The 19216-nt window shown below is 44.2% G+C and overlaps 1 protein-coding gene across 2 annotated transcripts; it reads left to right on the plus strand.

The window, feature by feature from the left end:
• Nucleotides 1-947: 947 nt before the first annotated feature.
• Nucleotides 948-17272, plus strand: LOC306917397 (L-threonine 3-dehydrogenase, mitochondrial-like). 2 transcript variants are annotated; one of them, XM_079495616.1, is made up of 10 exons: nt 948-1073; nt 3626-3830; nt 4686-4728; nt 5142-5212; nt 7075-7224; nt 8776-8948; nt 11902-11992; nt 13231-13323; nt 13665-13841; nt 15902-17272. In XM_079495616.1, the coding sequence occupies exons 2-10, from the start codon at nt 3638-3640 to the stop codon at nt 16039-16041; spliced, it is 1131 nt and encodes a 376-aa protein (XP_079351742.1). In that variant the 5' UTR covers nt 948-1073; nt 3626-3637; the 3' UTR covers nt 16042-17272. The 2 variants fall into 2 exon arrangements, with proteins under 2 accessions (XP_079351742.1, XP_079351743.1); XM_079495617.1 differs by having other exon boundaries at nt 1016-1080.
• Nucleotides 17273-19216: the final 1944 nt, after the last annotated feature.

Here is a 19216-nt window from a genome sequence, read left to right on the forward strand (position 1 = left end):
TTCTTGTGTAGACTCCATCCAGGGCTTTTTCCTGTTGTATTGTATTGTATTGTATTTTTGTTACTATTATGTTATATCCAAGTTCGGATGACCTGTATAGAATTGGATGATTATAGCTGATTGGAATTATTATTTTTTGTTGAGAATTAATTTATAATATGATGCCCTAATTAAGTGGTTCTCAACGTGGGTTCCCTGTTGAGGAGTACCAAATGGACCCGTACAGCAAGCTCTGTGTACCTCCTTGAATTAAAACAACCTGTGGTCCGGGGACCACCAGTGGTCCTTGAGGGGGTTCCAGGTGGTCCCCAGCTAAATGATGGAGAGTTGGTACCCAAATGGACCCTTAGAGATCTTTAACTCTTTGCTCTCAAGAGTTATGTTATTGTTAAACATCCGCATTACTCATTAGCCTAATTAACTTTAATGCAAGAGTCTACACAATTAGAGAATGTAGAATAATTGTTATTTTAATCAACGTTTACCTTACCATAACAAAAGTTTTGGGTCTGCAAGGCTAGGCTAAATCCTCATCAAATAGGATGATGATGGTCTTCTTTGGCTCAAATGCCGAATAAATAATGGGCACTGATATGAAAAAAGGTTGCAAAAAAACATTGAATTTAATAAAACGTTTGATTCGAACCTGTGTCTCAAAGGGAGGCTATACAAACCATATAGATAACATTACAATCAGTGATATATGTCTATGGTGCTACAAACAAGGAGTGTTTTTGCGTCTGTAAGGCGTGGCCAGAGCCATACATACCGTAAGTCTGGTGAGGCGAGGTTACTGTAGTGTACACTGTACATACTCTATGGAGTCTGGGCGTGGCCAACCCCACCGAGCCTCTGGGCTGTCAGCCAATCACAGCAGGACTAGAGGCTATACGCGCACGGGGAGGGACACGCCCCTACGGGGACACGCGACTCACTTCAAACAAACTCTGTGACGCTGCAGGTCTACCGCGCCGCCGCTCCGCCTCGCCGCCCTGCCTTCCCTTCTGTCTGGATGAAAACACAGAGGAGGGAATCATAAAAGTCTGCATTTTAAAGCTGTCCACCAGTAAAAGGTAAATAGTAAGTGGAGTGGACGAACCCGGCGTGTCGTTTTATTTTGTATTTGTGTGTGTGTAATGCAAGCGTGCCAATTGGTAGATATGTATGCTGCCAGGCTAGCTTAATTTAAACCTAGTAGCTCCCATGACAACTGGCTCTGTTCCAGTTCCTGTGATATATTAGCCCCAGCTAGCCTAGTAGCTGTGTGTGTGTGTGTGTGTGTGTGTGTGTGTGTGTGTGTGTGTGTGTGTGTGTGTGTGTGTGTGTGTGTGTGTGTGTGTGTGTGTGTGTGTGTGTGTGTGTGTGTGTGTGTGTGTGTGTGTGTGTGTGTGTGTGTGTGTGTGTGTGTGTGTGTGTGTGTGTGTGTGTGTGTGTGTGTGTGTCTCTCTCTTATCTTCTCAGCAGAGCATCTGCTTATAGCAGCTTCTTCCTTCTTTCGTTATCACACTCACACACACGTGAGCTTTATTTATTGACCAACGTTGTGTGTGTTTTTTAAACGTTTAGTTAGCTATAATGCTAAAGAAGTGCAGTGTGTATGTATGGCTAACGGTTAGCCATGTTAATCTTAGCCCTGAAACATATGACTATACGAGCGTCATGTGAACCATGGCTATGTTGATCTCATCATAATGTATTGCCACGGTCAGTGGTTCCCAAAGTGGGGTCCGGGGACCCCCAGGGGGTCCCTGAGGGAGTTCCAGGGGACTGAGGGAGTTCCAGGGGACCCAAATGGACCCTTATGGGTCTGTAACTGAGTGTACAAATGGAACCAAATGGACCCTTATGGATGGGTCTGTAGCTGAGTGTACACATGGAACCAAATGGACCCTTATGGGTCTGTAACTGAGTGTACAAATGGAACCAAATGGTACACTCTCAGAGTTAAATTAACACTGATTTTACAATATAAATTGGGGGTCCCAGAGATGTCATTATATTGGGGTTCCATAGACTAATGCATGTCAAACAGGGGGGTCCTTGAAATGAAACGGGTTGAGAATCACTGACAGAGCCATAGAAATCTTCTCTTATGGGGGGTCCTTGGCAGTTGGCATATCTTTTCAAATGGGGGTCCGCGGGATAATTAGTGTCAATTTGGGGGGCCTTGACATGAAATAGTTTGGGAACCACTGATGTTAATCTCATATGTACTATTGCCAAGGTGGTCTACGCTACTCTGGGCTGGGCTGGCAATAAACCCCTTCTATATTTAGAGTCGGTCAGCAGCCTTTCTCTGCGGCTTGTTCAAAGTAATTAAGATCAGGTGGCCATGGCAGGTGACATCACTGGACATGAGGTGTTTTACTACCCAGGAACAGAATGTGCCCAAGTGTGTGTGTGACGTGTGTGTGTGACGTGTGTGTGTGTGTGTGTGTGTGTGTGTGTGTGTGTGTGTGTGTGTGTGTGTGTGTGTGTGTGTGTGTGTGTGTGTGTGTGTGTGTGTGTGTGTGTGTGTGTGTGTGTGTGTGTGTGTGTGTGTGTGTGTGTGTGTGTGTGTGTGTGTGTGTGTGTGTAAAACAGGCGAAAGTTAAGCCATGATCATGTGAATCATGGCTATAGTTCTGCCAAAGTGTGCACAGACAATAGTTATAATACTATATAGCTGCTTCAAGGACAAGCTGAACCAACCAAAACAATAGCCTAGTGGAGACATCATCCACAATCTGCCAAATAATGTCCTTCCTGGCCTCATCGGCCAAAGTGACTTTGAGAGTTGAGATCAGGTACACTAAAAAGTGATGTGAGATTAGAACATAAAATGATAGCGTTATCACCCACTTGAGGTGGATAAGGGTGTTATTGGCAGAGTAGTGCCGACACTGCAGAGTGCTCAACACAACAACAATCAGTAATAAACACGCATGGTCGCACGCATGCACACACGCACGCACTCACGCACGCTCAGCTCAGCTCAGTTTTGTCCTTGTATTGCACAATGATGTTGAATGTCACACAAAGATGAACCTACGTTATTTATGTATTATTATAATATTGAGCAAATATTGTGTATATTATACTTCTATTACAACCCTGTACATTATACACACATACTGTACACCCTGAGCTGAATGCACAAGCCTGAGTTGCCTTATATTTTGCTGCCTACGAGACGTCTTGCATAAACGGTGGTCTTTAACCCACTCAGGACGGGAACCCCTTTTGGTGTTTTAAGTATTATGTTATACTTTAGCTATTGACAAATAGCAGATCTACAAGCTTGTAGATCTGCTATTTTAGAAAAATAGTGAACATGTGGCGCAAATCTTTGAATATATATTCTTTCAGAACGAACATTTTTAACTCAAATCTTTGCTTCTGGGGAGGTCCCCGGAACATAATATTTTCAGATGGTGGTCGGTGGCCAATTACATATATATTTTTGGGGGTCCTTGACATGTAAATGTTTGAGAACCACTGACATAAGAAACATGAGGGTTTCTCAGAAAACTGTCAGGATTTAGAAGACGTTCGTAGAATCGGCCCCGGGTCTAAATGGGTTAAGTGGGTCATGTAATGTATGTTATTTCACAGACAGACACGTGCATCTTTTTTTTTTGAACAGGGAGTGTTCAGGATGTCGGCGGTGGCGGTGTTGCTCCGCGGCGCAGTGAGGCGTGCCGGGCGTGGGGACGGCGTGTACGGCGCCCTGAGGGCCAGTAGTGTAGTCGACGCCTCCAGTTGTCGCGCCTCTGCCGACGTCGAGAGGAGTTACGCCTCTTCGTGCACAGAGACGGATCATCATCATCACCCCAAAGTCCTCATCACTGGTGGGACATTTCAGTGCGTTTCTGTTTGCAGTGTGTCAACATCTGGGCTGTGTGTGCATCGCTCTCCGCTTTGTCTATATAATTATAGTTAATTCACCTAGTTCTTCTTCGTTTTCTGTGTAATCCGGGGTGTGTCTGTCTGTCTCTCTGTCTGTTATGGAAGCTCTATTGCACCTTATTGTGTCGCGGGGGAGAAAAATGTTCCTGTTAAGTCACTACATTGATACATTTCCTCAAAATACGATTTAGTATCTAAAAAAACTAATGAAGCAAAATTTCTCAAAATAATGAATAACTTGATTGAGGCTGTCATACATTGAGCACTGTCAGCATTGATATGTCATGACAGAAGCCAACGGATTCATATGTTATCACTGCATTAAATACACGTTATCAACTGTTATCAAGACGTTGGAATATGGCCATATTGGCCACAGACGTTGTTTTCAGCAATCACGCTCGTTCGGCTGTGTTCACTTGGAAAAATGTCGGAGGCATGGAAAAGTGGGGGGGGGCTAATATTTACTATTCTGTGCTATTCGGTACGCAACTCGAGCGGCGCTGAGTCGGCTCTGGTGGCCGTCCCAACGCTCTGCTCAAGGGCACCAGAGACTCTGTCATGGTCACGGTCACAAAAAGCAAGCGTTCCCTAACGTGTCGGTATTTTCACTTCCGCGTTTCCCAGTATGTCTGATTATCACACCAGTGGCTCTATTCCAAGCTTCTGATCACGGACATATTCCTGATTATAGGCTGATAACATTGGAAGCGGGCGCGCGCCTACACCACTCAACCCAAGTTGCTTCTCTTCATAGTGGTTTCCCTGATGTTTTTTTTTGTCTTTCTCCATTCCAGGGGGACTCGGCCAGCTGGGGGTGGGGCTCGCAAAGTTGCTGAGGTAAGCACCTCCGTAACCACCACCACCAAATTTCCATGTACGAAACCTCACCATATTATTACCCTCTCAATGTGTTGAGTGTGCTTAACCCATTTCGACCTGAGGAAGATTCTACAAATGTCTTCTAAATCATGACAGTTTTCTGAAAAAACTATGTTTCTATGTCAGTCGTTCTCAAACATTTTCATGTCAAGGACCCCCAAGATTATATGTATTTGGCCACCGACCCCCATCTTAAAATATGTTGTTCCAGGGACCCCCCAGAAGCAAAGATTTGAGTTAAAAACGGTCGCTCTAAAAGAATATATATTCAAACATTTGTGCCACATTTTCACGATTTTTCAAAAATAGCAGACCTACAAGCTGTCCATCCAAATTTGTCTTAAAGTGTTGTGTTGATGTTTTATCCCCAGGAGACGGTTTGGAAAAAACAATGTGATTCTGTCTGACATCCGGAAGCCCTCAAATGAAGTGTTTCACAGTGGTAAGTGCGTGGTAGGGGTGTCACGATTACACACATTTCACGATATGATACATGATAAATGGGCTCACAATAGCTATATGATGCTGTGTTATCTATCTATGTATCTTTTTATTTTAATTTTTTTGTCTGTTTATCCAATTTTCAGCATTGTAACTTCAACTACACTTTGTTGTGGTGGAATCCATGTTAATCATTGTAAATTGTATTAGCTCAAGGGACAAGTGAAGCGCTTCTCCTTTTAAACTGTAACCTGCATGTTTTCTAAGGATGGATAGACAGTAGGTGCGTTTCCATAAAGCCTTTTTTTTGCGCATTAAGGTTCTTTCGCAAAATCTCCTGGATGGAAACACCTCAAAATGCGCATAAGTCTGCATTTTTCGCAAAAACACTTTTTCGCTAGAAGGTGGCGGATTTTGGGGCTATATCGAAAAAGTGAAATGCGCAAATGGGTTATGGAAACACTTGCCGAAAATATTTCTAATTAGAAAGCATTGAACTCGCATTATATCGCTTTTAACAGTTGGAAAAGAAAAAAAACACACGCGATGGTGAGTATAGTGGACTTGTGGAGTGATCGAACGGGAGGGTGGGTGGGATCGGATGTGGATACATAAATTATTAAATTTACACACTCGAGGCTCTTTTGCTCTCCCCGGTGAGGGCGTTCGCCGTTGATCATGAAGTTAGATCGGTGATATTTCTCCTAAACAGCTCGGAACGAAACGGACGAGAGGAGACTAGTCAAAATGGAAATGTACTGTCAAGTCGCAGGGCAGGGGTCCCGATCGTCCTTGTACTTTGAAAACGAAACTATACCAGCCCCTGTCTAGACAAAAACACACGCCTATTTATTTAACAGACAGCCTGTTTGAAAGACAGCCTGTCCCAGCCTGTCCCAGTGGCCAATCTGGACAGCGGACTTCATGCAGACCAACTTGAATAGCCTAAAAGAACGTCAAATGCACCGTGGTGAAGAACAAATCAGAGACGTGTGTGTGTGTGTGTGTGTGTGTGTGTGTGTGTGTGTGTGTGTGTGTGTGTGTGTGTGTGTGTGTGTGTGTGTGTGTGTGTGTGTGTGTGTGTGTGTGTGTGTGTGTGTGTGTGTGTGTGTGTGTGTGTGTGTGTGTGTGTGTGTGTGTGTGTGTGTGTGACATGATCAAATAATCGTGTAAGATTATCCTGTAGTGTGTGATGCAGATGCTATCAGATTTCAGACATCAAACGGTAAAATAAATGTCAGATAATATGCGCCTCTGCGCGTCTCACTTGACTGGCAAAATAGCGCCATCTAGGCCTACTGCTTATTTAATATCTCCAAAGAAGCGCATTTTGTCAGTGGATGGAAACAAGAAAAATACGCTTTTCTTTTTTCGAATTACTTACTTGATCATGAAGTTAGATCGGTGATATTTCTCCTAAACAGCTCGGAACGAAACGGACGAGAGGAGACTAGTCAAAATGGAAATGTACTGTCAAGTCGCAGGGCAGGGGTCCCGATCGTCCCTGTACTTTGAAAACGAAACTATACCAGCCCCTGTCTAGACAAAAACACACGCCTATTTATTTAACAGACAGCCTGTTTGAAAGACAGCCTGTCCCAGCCTGTCCCAGTGGCCAATCTGGACAGCGGACTTCATGCAGACCAACTTGAATAGCCTAAAAGAACGTCAAATGCACCGTGGTGAAGAACAAATCAGAGACGTGTGTGTGTGTGTGTGTGTGTGTGTGACCCCCCCCAGAAGCAAAGATTTGAGTTAAAAATGTTTGTGGTGAAAGAATATATATTCCAACACTCTAACCTCGCTATGCAAATGTCTGCGTGTTTGCACACGTGTCTGTCTTTCTGTCTCTCTCCCCTGCAGGTCCATTCATCTACTCTGACATCCTGGACTACAAGAACCTGAGGGAGATCGTGGTGAACAACAACATCAGCTGGCTGGTCCACTACTCGGCCATCCTGTCTGCCGTGGGAGAGAGCAATGTGGCGCTGGCCAAGGAAGTCAACATCACAGGTACACGCACGCACGCACGCACGTACATACATACATACATAGGGCATTCACTTCTAGTCATTTTTACTAGTTGACTAGTTGCCTAGTTGTTTAACTACCTATTATGTAAAAAATAAAATAAATTAAAAAAACTTTTTTTTTTGTTTTGTTTTTTTGAAATAAATATTTGTACATTGAAAAACTGTGTACATGGGAACTATAACTATAATCTACCTGATCTTGAGGCCTACAAAATCGGGAGAAAAAAAAATACATACATACATACACACACACACACACACACGCACACACATACATACATACAGTGCTTAATTTCTAAATTCTTAGGTGCCGGAGCTCGGGCACGTGCACGCGCGCATGCACGCGCACGCACATGCAACATTCGTTTTTTTTATCCCGTTTTTTTGCCTTTTTTTTTTTAGCACAACCAACGGCCAGCCCACCCATCAGAACACAATAGAGTAGGCATATAGACGTTTTTATATGTCTTTAAATGATCTGATGAATTGAAAATGGAGGACCCTGAAGTAACAAGTCTTAAGCGTTGTCTGGTTTTATGCTCGTAGCAGTCAGATTTTGTATTGACCTGTGTAGGCTCCTTTCGTTTTAACTGTACCCATTCTACAAACTGAATACAATTTCCAATCAGTCAATCAATAACTTGATAATTTGCAGCAGCAGTTTACACAGGGACCCGCCGGCTCACAACACACACCTCCTACAGTAGGCATTTGCAGTTCATTTGGCACAGCGGCTCAACGTTATATTAGATACTGTATAAAATGCAGTATAACAAGTTAGGGTGGCCCATCATCAGAACAGTACGCAATGCTAAATACCTGCATGCGCGTTGTTGTTGTCCTTATCCAAGTTCCTCCTCCGCCTCCTCCTCCGATGACAACTCAATAATGCTACTAGTACTACTACTTAATTCTGTACTAGTCTTTTTTTATTTCGGGCCAAGGCTAAACTCCAAGTAGCAGTTAATCTGTTGCTCCATAAAAGTATGAAAGTTCCATATTCCATATGCAACGAACGACAACAGATGCAAATTGCAAAGGTCGAGACGAGGGTTGTTTTTATTTACGCACCCGGCACCGTCAACAGTGAGGCGTCAAGCCTCGCGATGCCAGGGTTCCATAGCCACCTATTTCCTCTCAAAACGGGCACACATTTCAAAATAAGAGTGTTTTTTTGTTTGTACTTGCAATGCGATCATTCAAGCCATGTTTTATTTTGGAATCGTACTGGAAATAGAAGTAACTATGACGAGAAAGAAGCCTAGTTGACTTGAAAATGAAACTAAAATAATAATAGAGACGTATTGTATATTGTAATGTGCATTTGGGGTGGCGGAGCGCCCTCTACAGCTACTGGAGCTGCCTCTACAGGTAGGGGAGCTCAAGTGACAGGTACCGGAGCTGAGCTCCGCCAAGCTCCGGCTGAAATTAAGCACTGCATACATACTGCACACACACACACACACACACACACACACACACACACACACACACACACACAGTGACAGTGACGACCTTGTTCTCTCCGCAGGCCTCCACAACATATTGGACATATCCACCGAGCACGGTCTGCGATTGTTTGTGCCCAGCACCATCGGTGCCTTCGGGCCCTCGTCGCCCAAGGACCCCGCTCCGGAGCTGTGCGTGCAGAGGCCTCGCACCATCTACGGCGTCTCCAAAGTCCACGCCGAGCTGATGGGTGAGGTGAGATGCACGCATGCACACACACACACACACACACACACACACACACACACACACACACACACACACACACACACACACACACACACACACACACACACACACACACACACGCAGCATACATAGACAAACACAAGAACATGAAATACGTTGATACAAGGGCTGGCCCGAAAGGGGAACTTCTTTGTAGATGTTCTTTTAGGCTGAGACAAATTCTCGACAGGGGCATTGTTGTTGTTTTTATATCTCGGACTAAGTTTGAACTCGTGAACTAGAAACTTTAAAAACACCAAAGCCAGGGTAGTTTTTTTTAAATCAAGCCCAAGCATGTTTGAAAGGGAAATATCCGTTTTTAAATCCGCATCGATAGTGTGATGTTAAGTTATTAATTCTACCTCTGAACTCCTTTGGCCAGAATCTGCCAACTACTTGTATATCCTGAACATTACACTTACCGGTAACTCATTCTGTACGGCATCATGTTATACTTTAGCTATTGAAAAATAGCAGATCTACAAGCTCGTAGCGTGGCACCGAGTGCCGCGCTACGAGCTTGTAGGTCTGCTATTTTTGAAAAATCTTGAAAATGTGGCGCAAATCTTCTGAATATATATTCTTTCAGAGCGAACGTTTTCAACTCAAATCTTTGCTTCTGGGGGGTCCCTGGAACAACATATTTTCATGTGGGGATCCGCGGCCAAATACAGATTTTTTGGGGTCCTTGACATGAAATAGTTTGAGAATCACTGACATAGAAACATGGGTTTTTCAGAAAACTGTCAGGATTTAGAAGGCATTTGTTATGTAGAATCGTCCTCAGGTCTACATAACAAATGCATTACACTTAACCTCACGTTTCCACTTACCGCTCCGTGATCAGATCATGCAAGCACTCAGGCCACTTCCGTATCATCACTAGCTAAAAGCAGAGTGAGTTGCCGGTCTGTTTCACTCTTGCAAACATGATGTATAGTTGTATACAGTAGGCCAGGGGTTCCCAAACCTTTTCATGCCAAGGACCCCCACATTGACACTAATATGCCAGGGACCCCCCATAAGAAAATATCTTTACGGCTCTAGTAGAGATTCTCAACCCGTTTAATTTCAAGGACCCCCAGTTTGACATGCATTAGTGTACGGACGGACCCCCATTTAATGGCAGTTCTATCTCTGGGACCCCAAGTTATATCGTAAAATCAATGTTAATTTAACTCTGAGCGTGTACAAATGGAACCAAATCGTGTGGTCGGAATAACGTGTTCCTTCCACACGCTATGTTCGGCCAGGGAACCCCCCCCCCTGTCAGGTGAAAAAAAGCAGCTTGGACTCCTCATGCATAGAAGGAAGCATGAGGTCAGTCCGCTGCCCTCCCCAGGTTGGCAGAGGAAGTATAGTGCCCAAGAATCGGATTACATTAGATAATTGACATTGGGTGAAAAAAAAATGGGTTGCAAAATCGTGGTATAAAAAATAAATAAAATGGGAATAAACAAAAACGAACAAAATACGAATGTCTGAACCTTGGAATTGAGATCTGAATGCCAACACAACGAATGAACATTCATGCATATTTCAAAGCTAGCGTGCAGCATGATCGTACCACAGCTTTTCTTTGGCACAGCATGGTTTTGTCTTTTTCCATCCCATTCCCACTATGAGCACAGTGTGTGTGTGTGTGTGTGTGTGTGTGGGTGCAATTGGACTGTAAAAAACAAGCTTGCTTGTTATCCGAAGCATATTGAACGCTGGACACTTTCCAAACGCTGCACATCATGGAAATGTGCCATGATTATTTATGAGTCGACACATCTGTTCAGTGTTCCTGTGGCGAGCCATGCATGTCGTAACGCCACCAGCACCACTCCTACTGTTCAGTGTTCACCAGCACCACTCCTACTGTTCAGTGTTCACCAGCACCACTCCTACTGTTCAGTGTTCACCAGCACCACTCCTACTGTTCAGTGTTCACCAGCACCACTCCTACTGTTCAGTGTTCACCAGCACCACTCCTACTGTTAAGTGTTCCTGTGGCGAGCCATGCATGTCGTCACGCCACCAGCACCACTCCTACTGTTCAGTGTTCCTGTGGCGAGCCATGCATGTCGTCACGCCACCAGCACCACTCCTACTGTTCAGTGTTCCTGTGGCGAGCCATGCATGTCGTCACGCCACCAGCACCACTCCTACTGTTCAGTGTTGATGTCGTCGTCGACTAAAACTTAAGACGAAAAATGTTCGTCGACTACCTTTTGTTCACTGACAAACTAAATGGGAACGAAATGAAAACTAAGCTATGATGACTAAAACTAAGTATACTGACAATTTCGTCAACAGATAAAAACTAGACTAAAATGTTAGGAAGACCTGAATACCATGTTTTACGGGGGAAAGAATCACGGCATTCCATCTTTAACCACTGATCTGCAAAAGGCAGAATACATCCCATAATAGAACCAATCACTTCCAGAGCTAATTCATGCATCAAATCCTTAGAGTATAATATTAATGGAGACGGCACTGGATTTCTCCTCCCATCCACTTAAAGTTGCTCGAAAGCGCACAAGGCGAGCAACACAGTGTTCTATGAGTTAAACAAACATTTTCATGTGAAGGACCCCCAAGATTATATGTAATTGGCCGCCGACCCCATCTGAAAATATGTTGTTCCAGGGACCTCCCCAGAAGCAAAGATTAGAGTTAAAAACGTTCGCTCTAAAAGAATATATTATACTCAAAGATTCAAACATAGTTATTATAAAATAAAATATTGGCTAAAACAGATTATGATTATTTTGTTTCGATACCGATATTACATCTTTAAGGCCAACATTGGCCTACACCGATATGATGAGCGATTCATTGTTCTTCCCTAGGGGGAACTGTTGGCTTTTCCCTACTATGCTGTAAGTCTTCCCTGCTCTTTTGTGTTTAAGTCCTGTTTTCTCTCTCCCAGTACTACCACCACAGGTATGGGCTGGACTTCCGCTGTCTGAGGTACCCAGGCATCATTTCTGCAGACTCCCAGCCCGGCGGAGGCACCACTGGTAAGCACTTGACTGGTTCATTCCCTCTCCTATGTGAGGAAGGAAAACTATTATGCACATCCCAGTTTTTAAATACGGTGCTGCTGGACCCAAAAAGTGCTCAAATGAAGAAAAAAGTGGAATGTCCGCACACAATATAATTCTGCTCCCCGTCCTTTTTATTTCAACCTAAATAAAACGACAACGTTTCGCCGCTCCGGTCTTTCTCGAGTTCAACTTGAGGCCCGATCACGACAAACTTCTCTCACCCCGTTTCCTGTCAACTTACTGTGTCTATCAATAAAGGCAAAAAAAGCCCCGAATATATCTTAAAATAATGTTAATAATAATCCTTTTTTATCCTTTTTTCAGTTATTTTCTATATGCCCTATCATTTCTGCTCCATTTTATTGTCTCCACCAGGCCGTGTGTGTGTGTGTGTGTCTGCGTCCGCGTCCGTCCGTCTGTTACCAGCTAATCTCCGTCACCGTTAACCCGGTCGATGCCAAATTTTGCATCCCTGGATGTCAACGATGAACCTCTGGCCCAAATTTTCCAGAACGGCCTGTTATAGCGTCACCAGGAGGCCGACTTTTGAAAAACACAGTTTTTGATATTACTACTCCAGATTCTGTCCAAAAATCCCGCAAATCGTTACACACTATCTCTATAGCCATGTGTTCTAGAGGGATCTTTCCGATATTTCATATTCCATCCTAATTGGCTAACATTGGCTTTCAAAGTTTGCAGGATTGGCCTGTTTTGAACAAAATGCCACAAATCATGAACGCAGCGTGCAATTTACGTGACATCTTTCACAGTCTTTCCTACTAGGCTGAGGAATATATCCCACCCTTTTCACATTGGCCTGTTATAGCGCCACCAACAGGTGGATTTTTGGAACAAACAAAATCACATTTTTGGTACAAAATGCCTCAAATCATCCAATTGCCATCCAAGGCGTAAGAAGAAATGGCACCCTTTTCACATTGGCATATTATAGCGCCACCAGGAGGCCACAACCTGACCTGCCCTGGTGGAGACCTGTGCCCCGAAGGGAACTTTATCTAGTTTCTGCTCTGTTTGTCAAATTTAGCCTGCTTTAAATCATCTGAACTCACTTTTCTTGTAAATTCTTTGGTGTTTTGTGTTTTGCCTTATAAAGCCCTTATGAACTGTGGTTCTAAAGTTGTTGTCTACATAAAAGCTGTACTTGTTTAGACTTGCTTTATTCATCTCTTGCTTTCCCTCATTGCCAGACTATGCAGTCCAGATCTTCCATGCAGCCGTGAAGACGGGTCAGTTTGAATGCAACCTGCGCAGTGACACACGTCTCCCAATGATGTACATAGGTAAGAGTACACACGCGCACACACACACACACACACATGGGGGTGGGGGTAGGCGTCACGCGTCCGGTGGTTGGGAACCTCTGCTTTACGCTTTCCTCTCTGCAAGCTCGGTAAAAAATAAAATAAAAATCAATAATATAAAATCAAATAAAAACAATCATCATCCCCATTCTCTCATGTCTCCATGTTTTCTTCATCCTCTCCGCCCACCTTCGCCCCTTTTGTTGCTCGACACAATTTCTCCCCTCTTCCAATCCTTTTTGCTCCTCTTCTCCCCTTCCTCTGCACCTCTTGCCCTCTCCCCTCTCCCCTCTCCCCTCGCCCCTCTCCCCTCCCTACAGATGACTGTCTGAGGGCCACCCTGGAGGTGATGGAGGCCCCGGCGGAGGCGCTGAGAAGCCGCACGTACAACATCCACGCCATGAGCTTCACGCCCCAGCAGCTCGCCCAGGAGATGCAGAAGGCGCTGCCCGACTTCAGGATCACCTACAACGCGGAGGCCATGCGACAGGCCATAGGTGGGTGGGTGGGTGTATGCGTGGGTGGACTTTAGGCCATAGGTGGGTGGGTGGGTGTATGCGTGGGTGGACTTTAGGCCATAGGTGGGTGGTTGGGTGTATGCGTGGGTGGACTTTAGGCCATAGGTGGGTGGTTGGGTGTATGCGTGGGTGGACTTTAGGCCATAGGTGGGTGGTTGGGTGTATGCGTGGGTGGACTTTAGGCCATAGGTGGGTGGGTGGGTGTATGCGTGGGTGGACTTTAGGCCATAGCTGGGTGGGTGGGTGTATGCATGGGTGGACTTTAGGCCATAGGTGGGTGGGTGGGTGTATGCGTGGGTGGACTTTAGGCCATAGGTGGGTGGGTGTATGCGTGGGTGGACTGTTTGTTGTTGTTGTTTGGTGTTGTTTGGTGTTTGTTTGGATGGATGAGTGGATGGATTTTCTTCAGTCTTGACTTGTTGGATGGATCATGGATGTTGGGAGGAATGAATGAGAGGATGGATGTTACATGGATGGAAGGTGGATGTTGGAGGGATGGATTAATTACTAGGAACTACGTCTTACTACCTTTTTTTTTATAATAGTTTTTTTATTGGGGACAGGTAAACAGCACATAGCATATGGAAAGAAAAACGTTGCTCCTCGTGTCACCTATTTTTTTCTTTTTTAAAACACCACAAAGCATCCGCAGACAAACACAAACGTAAAAGCAACAACGTACACCCCCCCAAAAGAAACAAGCACGACAGGACAAAGAATAAAATAAAATGAAAGAAAAGAAAAAAAGAAACACAGGTCACGGGTCACATCATGGGAGGGGTTACAGTCATAGTATTGTACACTTGTGAGAGAGGCACTCTCTGTTAAATCTAAAATCCACTGTCCGCTACGTTTGGGTCACACCAAGCAGTCTAATCCAGGGAGGTACGAATATTTAAGTATTCTAAAATAGGTCTCCATGCCTTAGAGAAGCCTCCGGGGGTTCTTCTGAGAGAGAATTCTATTTTTTTCTAAGCTTAAGTACGTCACATCGTTGAGCCAGATTGAGTGAGAGGGTGGTTTTGGAGACTTCCAAGATAGTAATATTCGACTTTTACTAACATGACTAAATGTGGATAATCACATCAGTATTCTGATTTGGTCGGTCCCCCCAAAACTATGTGATGAATGTAAATGCATGACGTTATAGCTTCTGTGCACGCTAACACGTTTACACTGAATCATACAAGAACAGAAAGGGTGTGTGCACTGCTGTGCAGCCTATCCAATGCCAACACAATGAGGCTGAGAAAAATATGTTATTCACAAAATTCTGCCTCACGAGTCACGCTCCTCCAATGCGGCACAATCTGTTGCATCAGTCAGTCTTGAGAAATCTATGAAATGTAATCTGAAATTGAATTATATTGTAATGTAGTAGCACTCTGTTAATTGAAGCAAGTACTTTTTAATAGCCACACAAACGTGTGGGCAAGCATGACCAACACTATCGACAAGACAAGCTCTACGAGGCAGAGAACTACTTGGCATATAGCATGACAAACGGTGTTCTTATCGTGGTCTCAGCACGCAGCATTTCCACCTACATATACGTATGTAGGTGAGTCAGTTAGTTACTGACTCACTCAGTAGCTAAATAAAGCACAGTGCAACTATACTTTGTTAACTGTATTACATGGCCGTGACACATTTGCGTGGCTTTGGAAGCCTGTAATGTCATCTCCTCTGCTAAGAATCTATATCATAGTAGCCTGGGGTTCACCTATGCTTTCTATGGCATAGGCAGCTCCCGGCAGGATCCGCCGGGAGAATCTAGACCCAGCTGCGGGACTAATTAATTAGAGCGACAGAGAGATAGAGGAGTGTGTGTGTGCGTGTGTGCATCAATTTAACAAAGGCACAGAAAACCACCCAATGATAGAACCGCAGAAATTTTGATTAATTATTAATCAAAAAATGTATTAATTTCTTAACGGCGATTAATCGATTAGCGATTAACATCCCTACTTGCTAGAGATGAAGTGTGATAAAAAAATAATAATAATAATAACATTTTGACTTGATGTCTCCCTACTCAGCGGACAGTTGGCCAATGGCGTTGGAGGACAGTGCGGCGCGTCAGGATTGGGGCTGGAAGCACGAGTACGATCTCCCGGAGTTAGTGCAAACCATGCTGACTCGCCTCACCCCCGGGAAGCGGCTGGCACACGCCGCCTGAGCCAGTCGTTGTAGCGCGTCGTGAGAGTGGACTCGACGCAGGAGGAGGGAGATGAATTTCAGTCCCTGTGTCCACATGTCACTCCTCGGGGACTGTACTCTTATGTCCAAAGCCTTATCATCATTACGACGTTCCTGTGAGTTAGACGGAGTTTATGGAAACCCAGATCCATTCTGGAGACATAATATGCTCCTGTCACCAAGTGTAGTTCTGTTTAGTTTAGTTTTGGCTTGTGCTGACACTGGCAGCTATAAAAACCAAAGCCATAAAATATACTTTTAGGTATTACAAAACAAAGGAAAGAGAAGAAAATGTCCAAAAACCAACTAGCTGTTACTTTTTAACAGCCATAGTATTTGCCTACAGTACATCCAAATATCCTCCTGAAACGCTAGCTTCCCTCATCCTCTATACCCTGTTCTCTTTCGCTTACTTGTCTATTTCACCTTATCCCTCCATTCCTTCTCCTTCTAATACACTTTACCGCCGCCCCCCCCTCTGGGACACGGTGGCATTGTTGTGCACTAGTCATAAACGAGAGTCAAAAAGAAGAATCAGCCTCCTAAAGCTTAACAAATAGCCACGGCTTTATGTTAACGCCGACCGCGCTGCCGGATGCTAAAGCAAAGTTACTGAACTTTTCCAGAGAATTCCGCTCTCTGCGTTCCTGAATGTAGTATATGCATGTTCTCGTACCTTGGCATCTGCAGATAACTACTATATGCAGATGACTTTCCCGCCCGTGGCAGCATGACAGTGTTGCGTATATAGCAGCTAAATCCAACCCTCTGGGGTAAAAAAGAAAAAGAAAAAAGGACACCGTCCTTGAAACCGGTTGGCCTTTAGAAAAGACCCTTTACTCAGAATTCCCAACTGGCTCCTAAATATAATATGTACTGTAACCATAGATACTTGAGCCTTTTTGCCATAGTTACTGTTACCATGGATGTTGGTATGGTGGCCATAGCCAGTGTTGCTATAGTCACGTTTTTACGGGTGCTTGAACCATAGTGGCCTGCTGTAGCTTTATGTATCATGGGTCTTGTTGCAATAGAGCGTCACAGTCGTCCCGCCCCCCTTTCATGACGACGAGCGGCGGCCCGGAAGAGAATTTCCCATTCATTTTTTTCCATAGACGTTTCAAAGGGTATTTATTTAAAGACCTGTAAGCCTCGGACAAAGCCAACTCGGATGGTGACAACTCATGACAATAAACAATTTCTTTAGGGGCCGAACGCCCCATTATTGTCATGAGTTGTCACCATCTGAGTTGGCTTTGTCCGAGGCTTACAGGTTTTTAAAAACATACTATCTGAAACTTCTATGGGAAAAATGAATGGGAAATTATATTCCGGGTCGGGGGGGTGGTACTGCGACGCTCTATGGGAGCCCCAGGGGAGCCTCAGAGGAGCCCCAGGGGAGCCTCAGAGGAGCCCCAGAGGAGCCCCAGAGGAGCCCCAGGGGAGCCCCAGAGGAGCCCCAGGGGAGCCCCAGAGGAGCCCCAGGGGAGCCCCAGAGTAGCCCCAGGGGAGCCTCAGAGGAGCCCCAGGGGAGCCTCAGAGGAGCCCCAGAGGAGCCTCAGGGAGCCTCAGGGGAGCCCCAGGGGAGCCTCAGAGGAGCCCCAGGGGAGCCTCATGGGAGCCTCAGAGGAGCCTCAGGGGAGCCTCAGAGGAGCCTCAGGGGAGCCTCATGGGAGCCTCAGAGGAGCCTCATGGGAGCCTCAGGGGAGCCTCAGGGGAGCCTCAGAGGAGCCCCAGGGGAGCCCCAGGGGAGCCTCAGGGGAGCCTCAGGGGAGCCCCAGGGGAGCCCCAGGGGAGCCCCAGGGGAGCCCCAGGGGAGCCCCAGGGAAGCTGTTTTCCACCCAAAAAGTGCTTTGTTCTACTACTGTATACTAGGGAAGTACTAGGGAAATTGTTTTATTTATTATTTTATAGATTTTTCATTTGCACTTGTGTGCTTTATGTATTTAGTGTCCTTTAAGTTATCAATAACTTAACTTAGCATTGTTACATTTGTTATTCTGTCTAGCAGCTTTAAGCATATTATATTATTTTGGTGCTAAGTGGATTGTTTGAATGTTGAATGCGTTAGCAATCTGTTTTATCTGGTGGGAAGCTGTGTAGTTTGGTGCTCAGTTCGGGGAATTATAATGTGCTTTATGGATGTTGGATGCACTAATACGCTGTAGATGTAGAGATGTTACGTTTTGGTACTGTGTGACGCAATTTGTGATCCATGGAAATGTAAGACTTTCTTTTCAAAAATGTAGGTTGGTATATTTTGCTGCTTTTCTCATTTAGGCAAAATATGTCTTTTTTTTTAATTAAATATTTATATATATGGATCACATTCTCACTATTGTGACTATTTTTAGTTTGTTTTTATTTTTTCTGTCATAGAACTTGCCACTTTCTTTGGAGAATAGGTTTCTCATCGACGCTGGGTAGTAATTGGGTAATATTACAACTACAGTTGTAATATACAAAAAAACTATACGAACATTGAAATATTGTTGTCACGTTATGACAATAAAGGAAATGTTAAAAATAAACTGTCCTATTGTGTTTCACAACTTCATATTCTCCAATTAACGAATTTGTGCCTTTATAGATAATTGTCGCATTATGTTTTCCGTGCGGGTAACAGGAAATACAAGATTGAAATAACAGAATAGGCCTTTATGGCCATTATCTTTTAACCCATTTTAGACTGAGGCCGATTCTAAAAACGGCCTCAGTCTAACTAAGTTTCAGAACTAAGTTTTAGCAGCATCAAAAAGTGGTTCCCGCCCAGAATGTGTTAAATGATGGAGAGTTGATAACCAAATGGACCCTTGTAGATCTTAAACTCTTAAGAGTGTAAAATTAAACCAAATGGACCCGTATGGGTCCATTTCATTTTACACTTGTTGTAACTTAATTTGGGTTACATTGGTTAATATTTTGTGACATTTCATTGCATAATAGTTGAAAGCTGTTTATTTTATATTATTACTATTTACAGTTTAAAAGGACTTTATTGAGTTAAAAATAATTGATTTATTTACAGTATATATTGATTTCATTTAGAATTGTTATTTCTATTTGTATTCACTACTAAGCGATTCTTAAAACTGCATTTCCCATGATGCTAAGTTGTATCTAGAGCCGGATATCCGGTGAGAAAAAGCCGGGTT

Source organism: Electrona antarctica (assembly GCF_951216825.1).
Source record: "Electrona antarctica genome assembly, chromosome: 24".
NCBI classification, from domain to species: domain Eukaryota; kingdom Metazoa; phylum Chordata; class Actinopteri; order Myctophiformes; family Myctophidae; genus Electrona; species Electrona antarctica.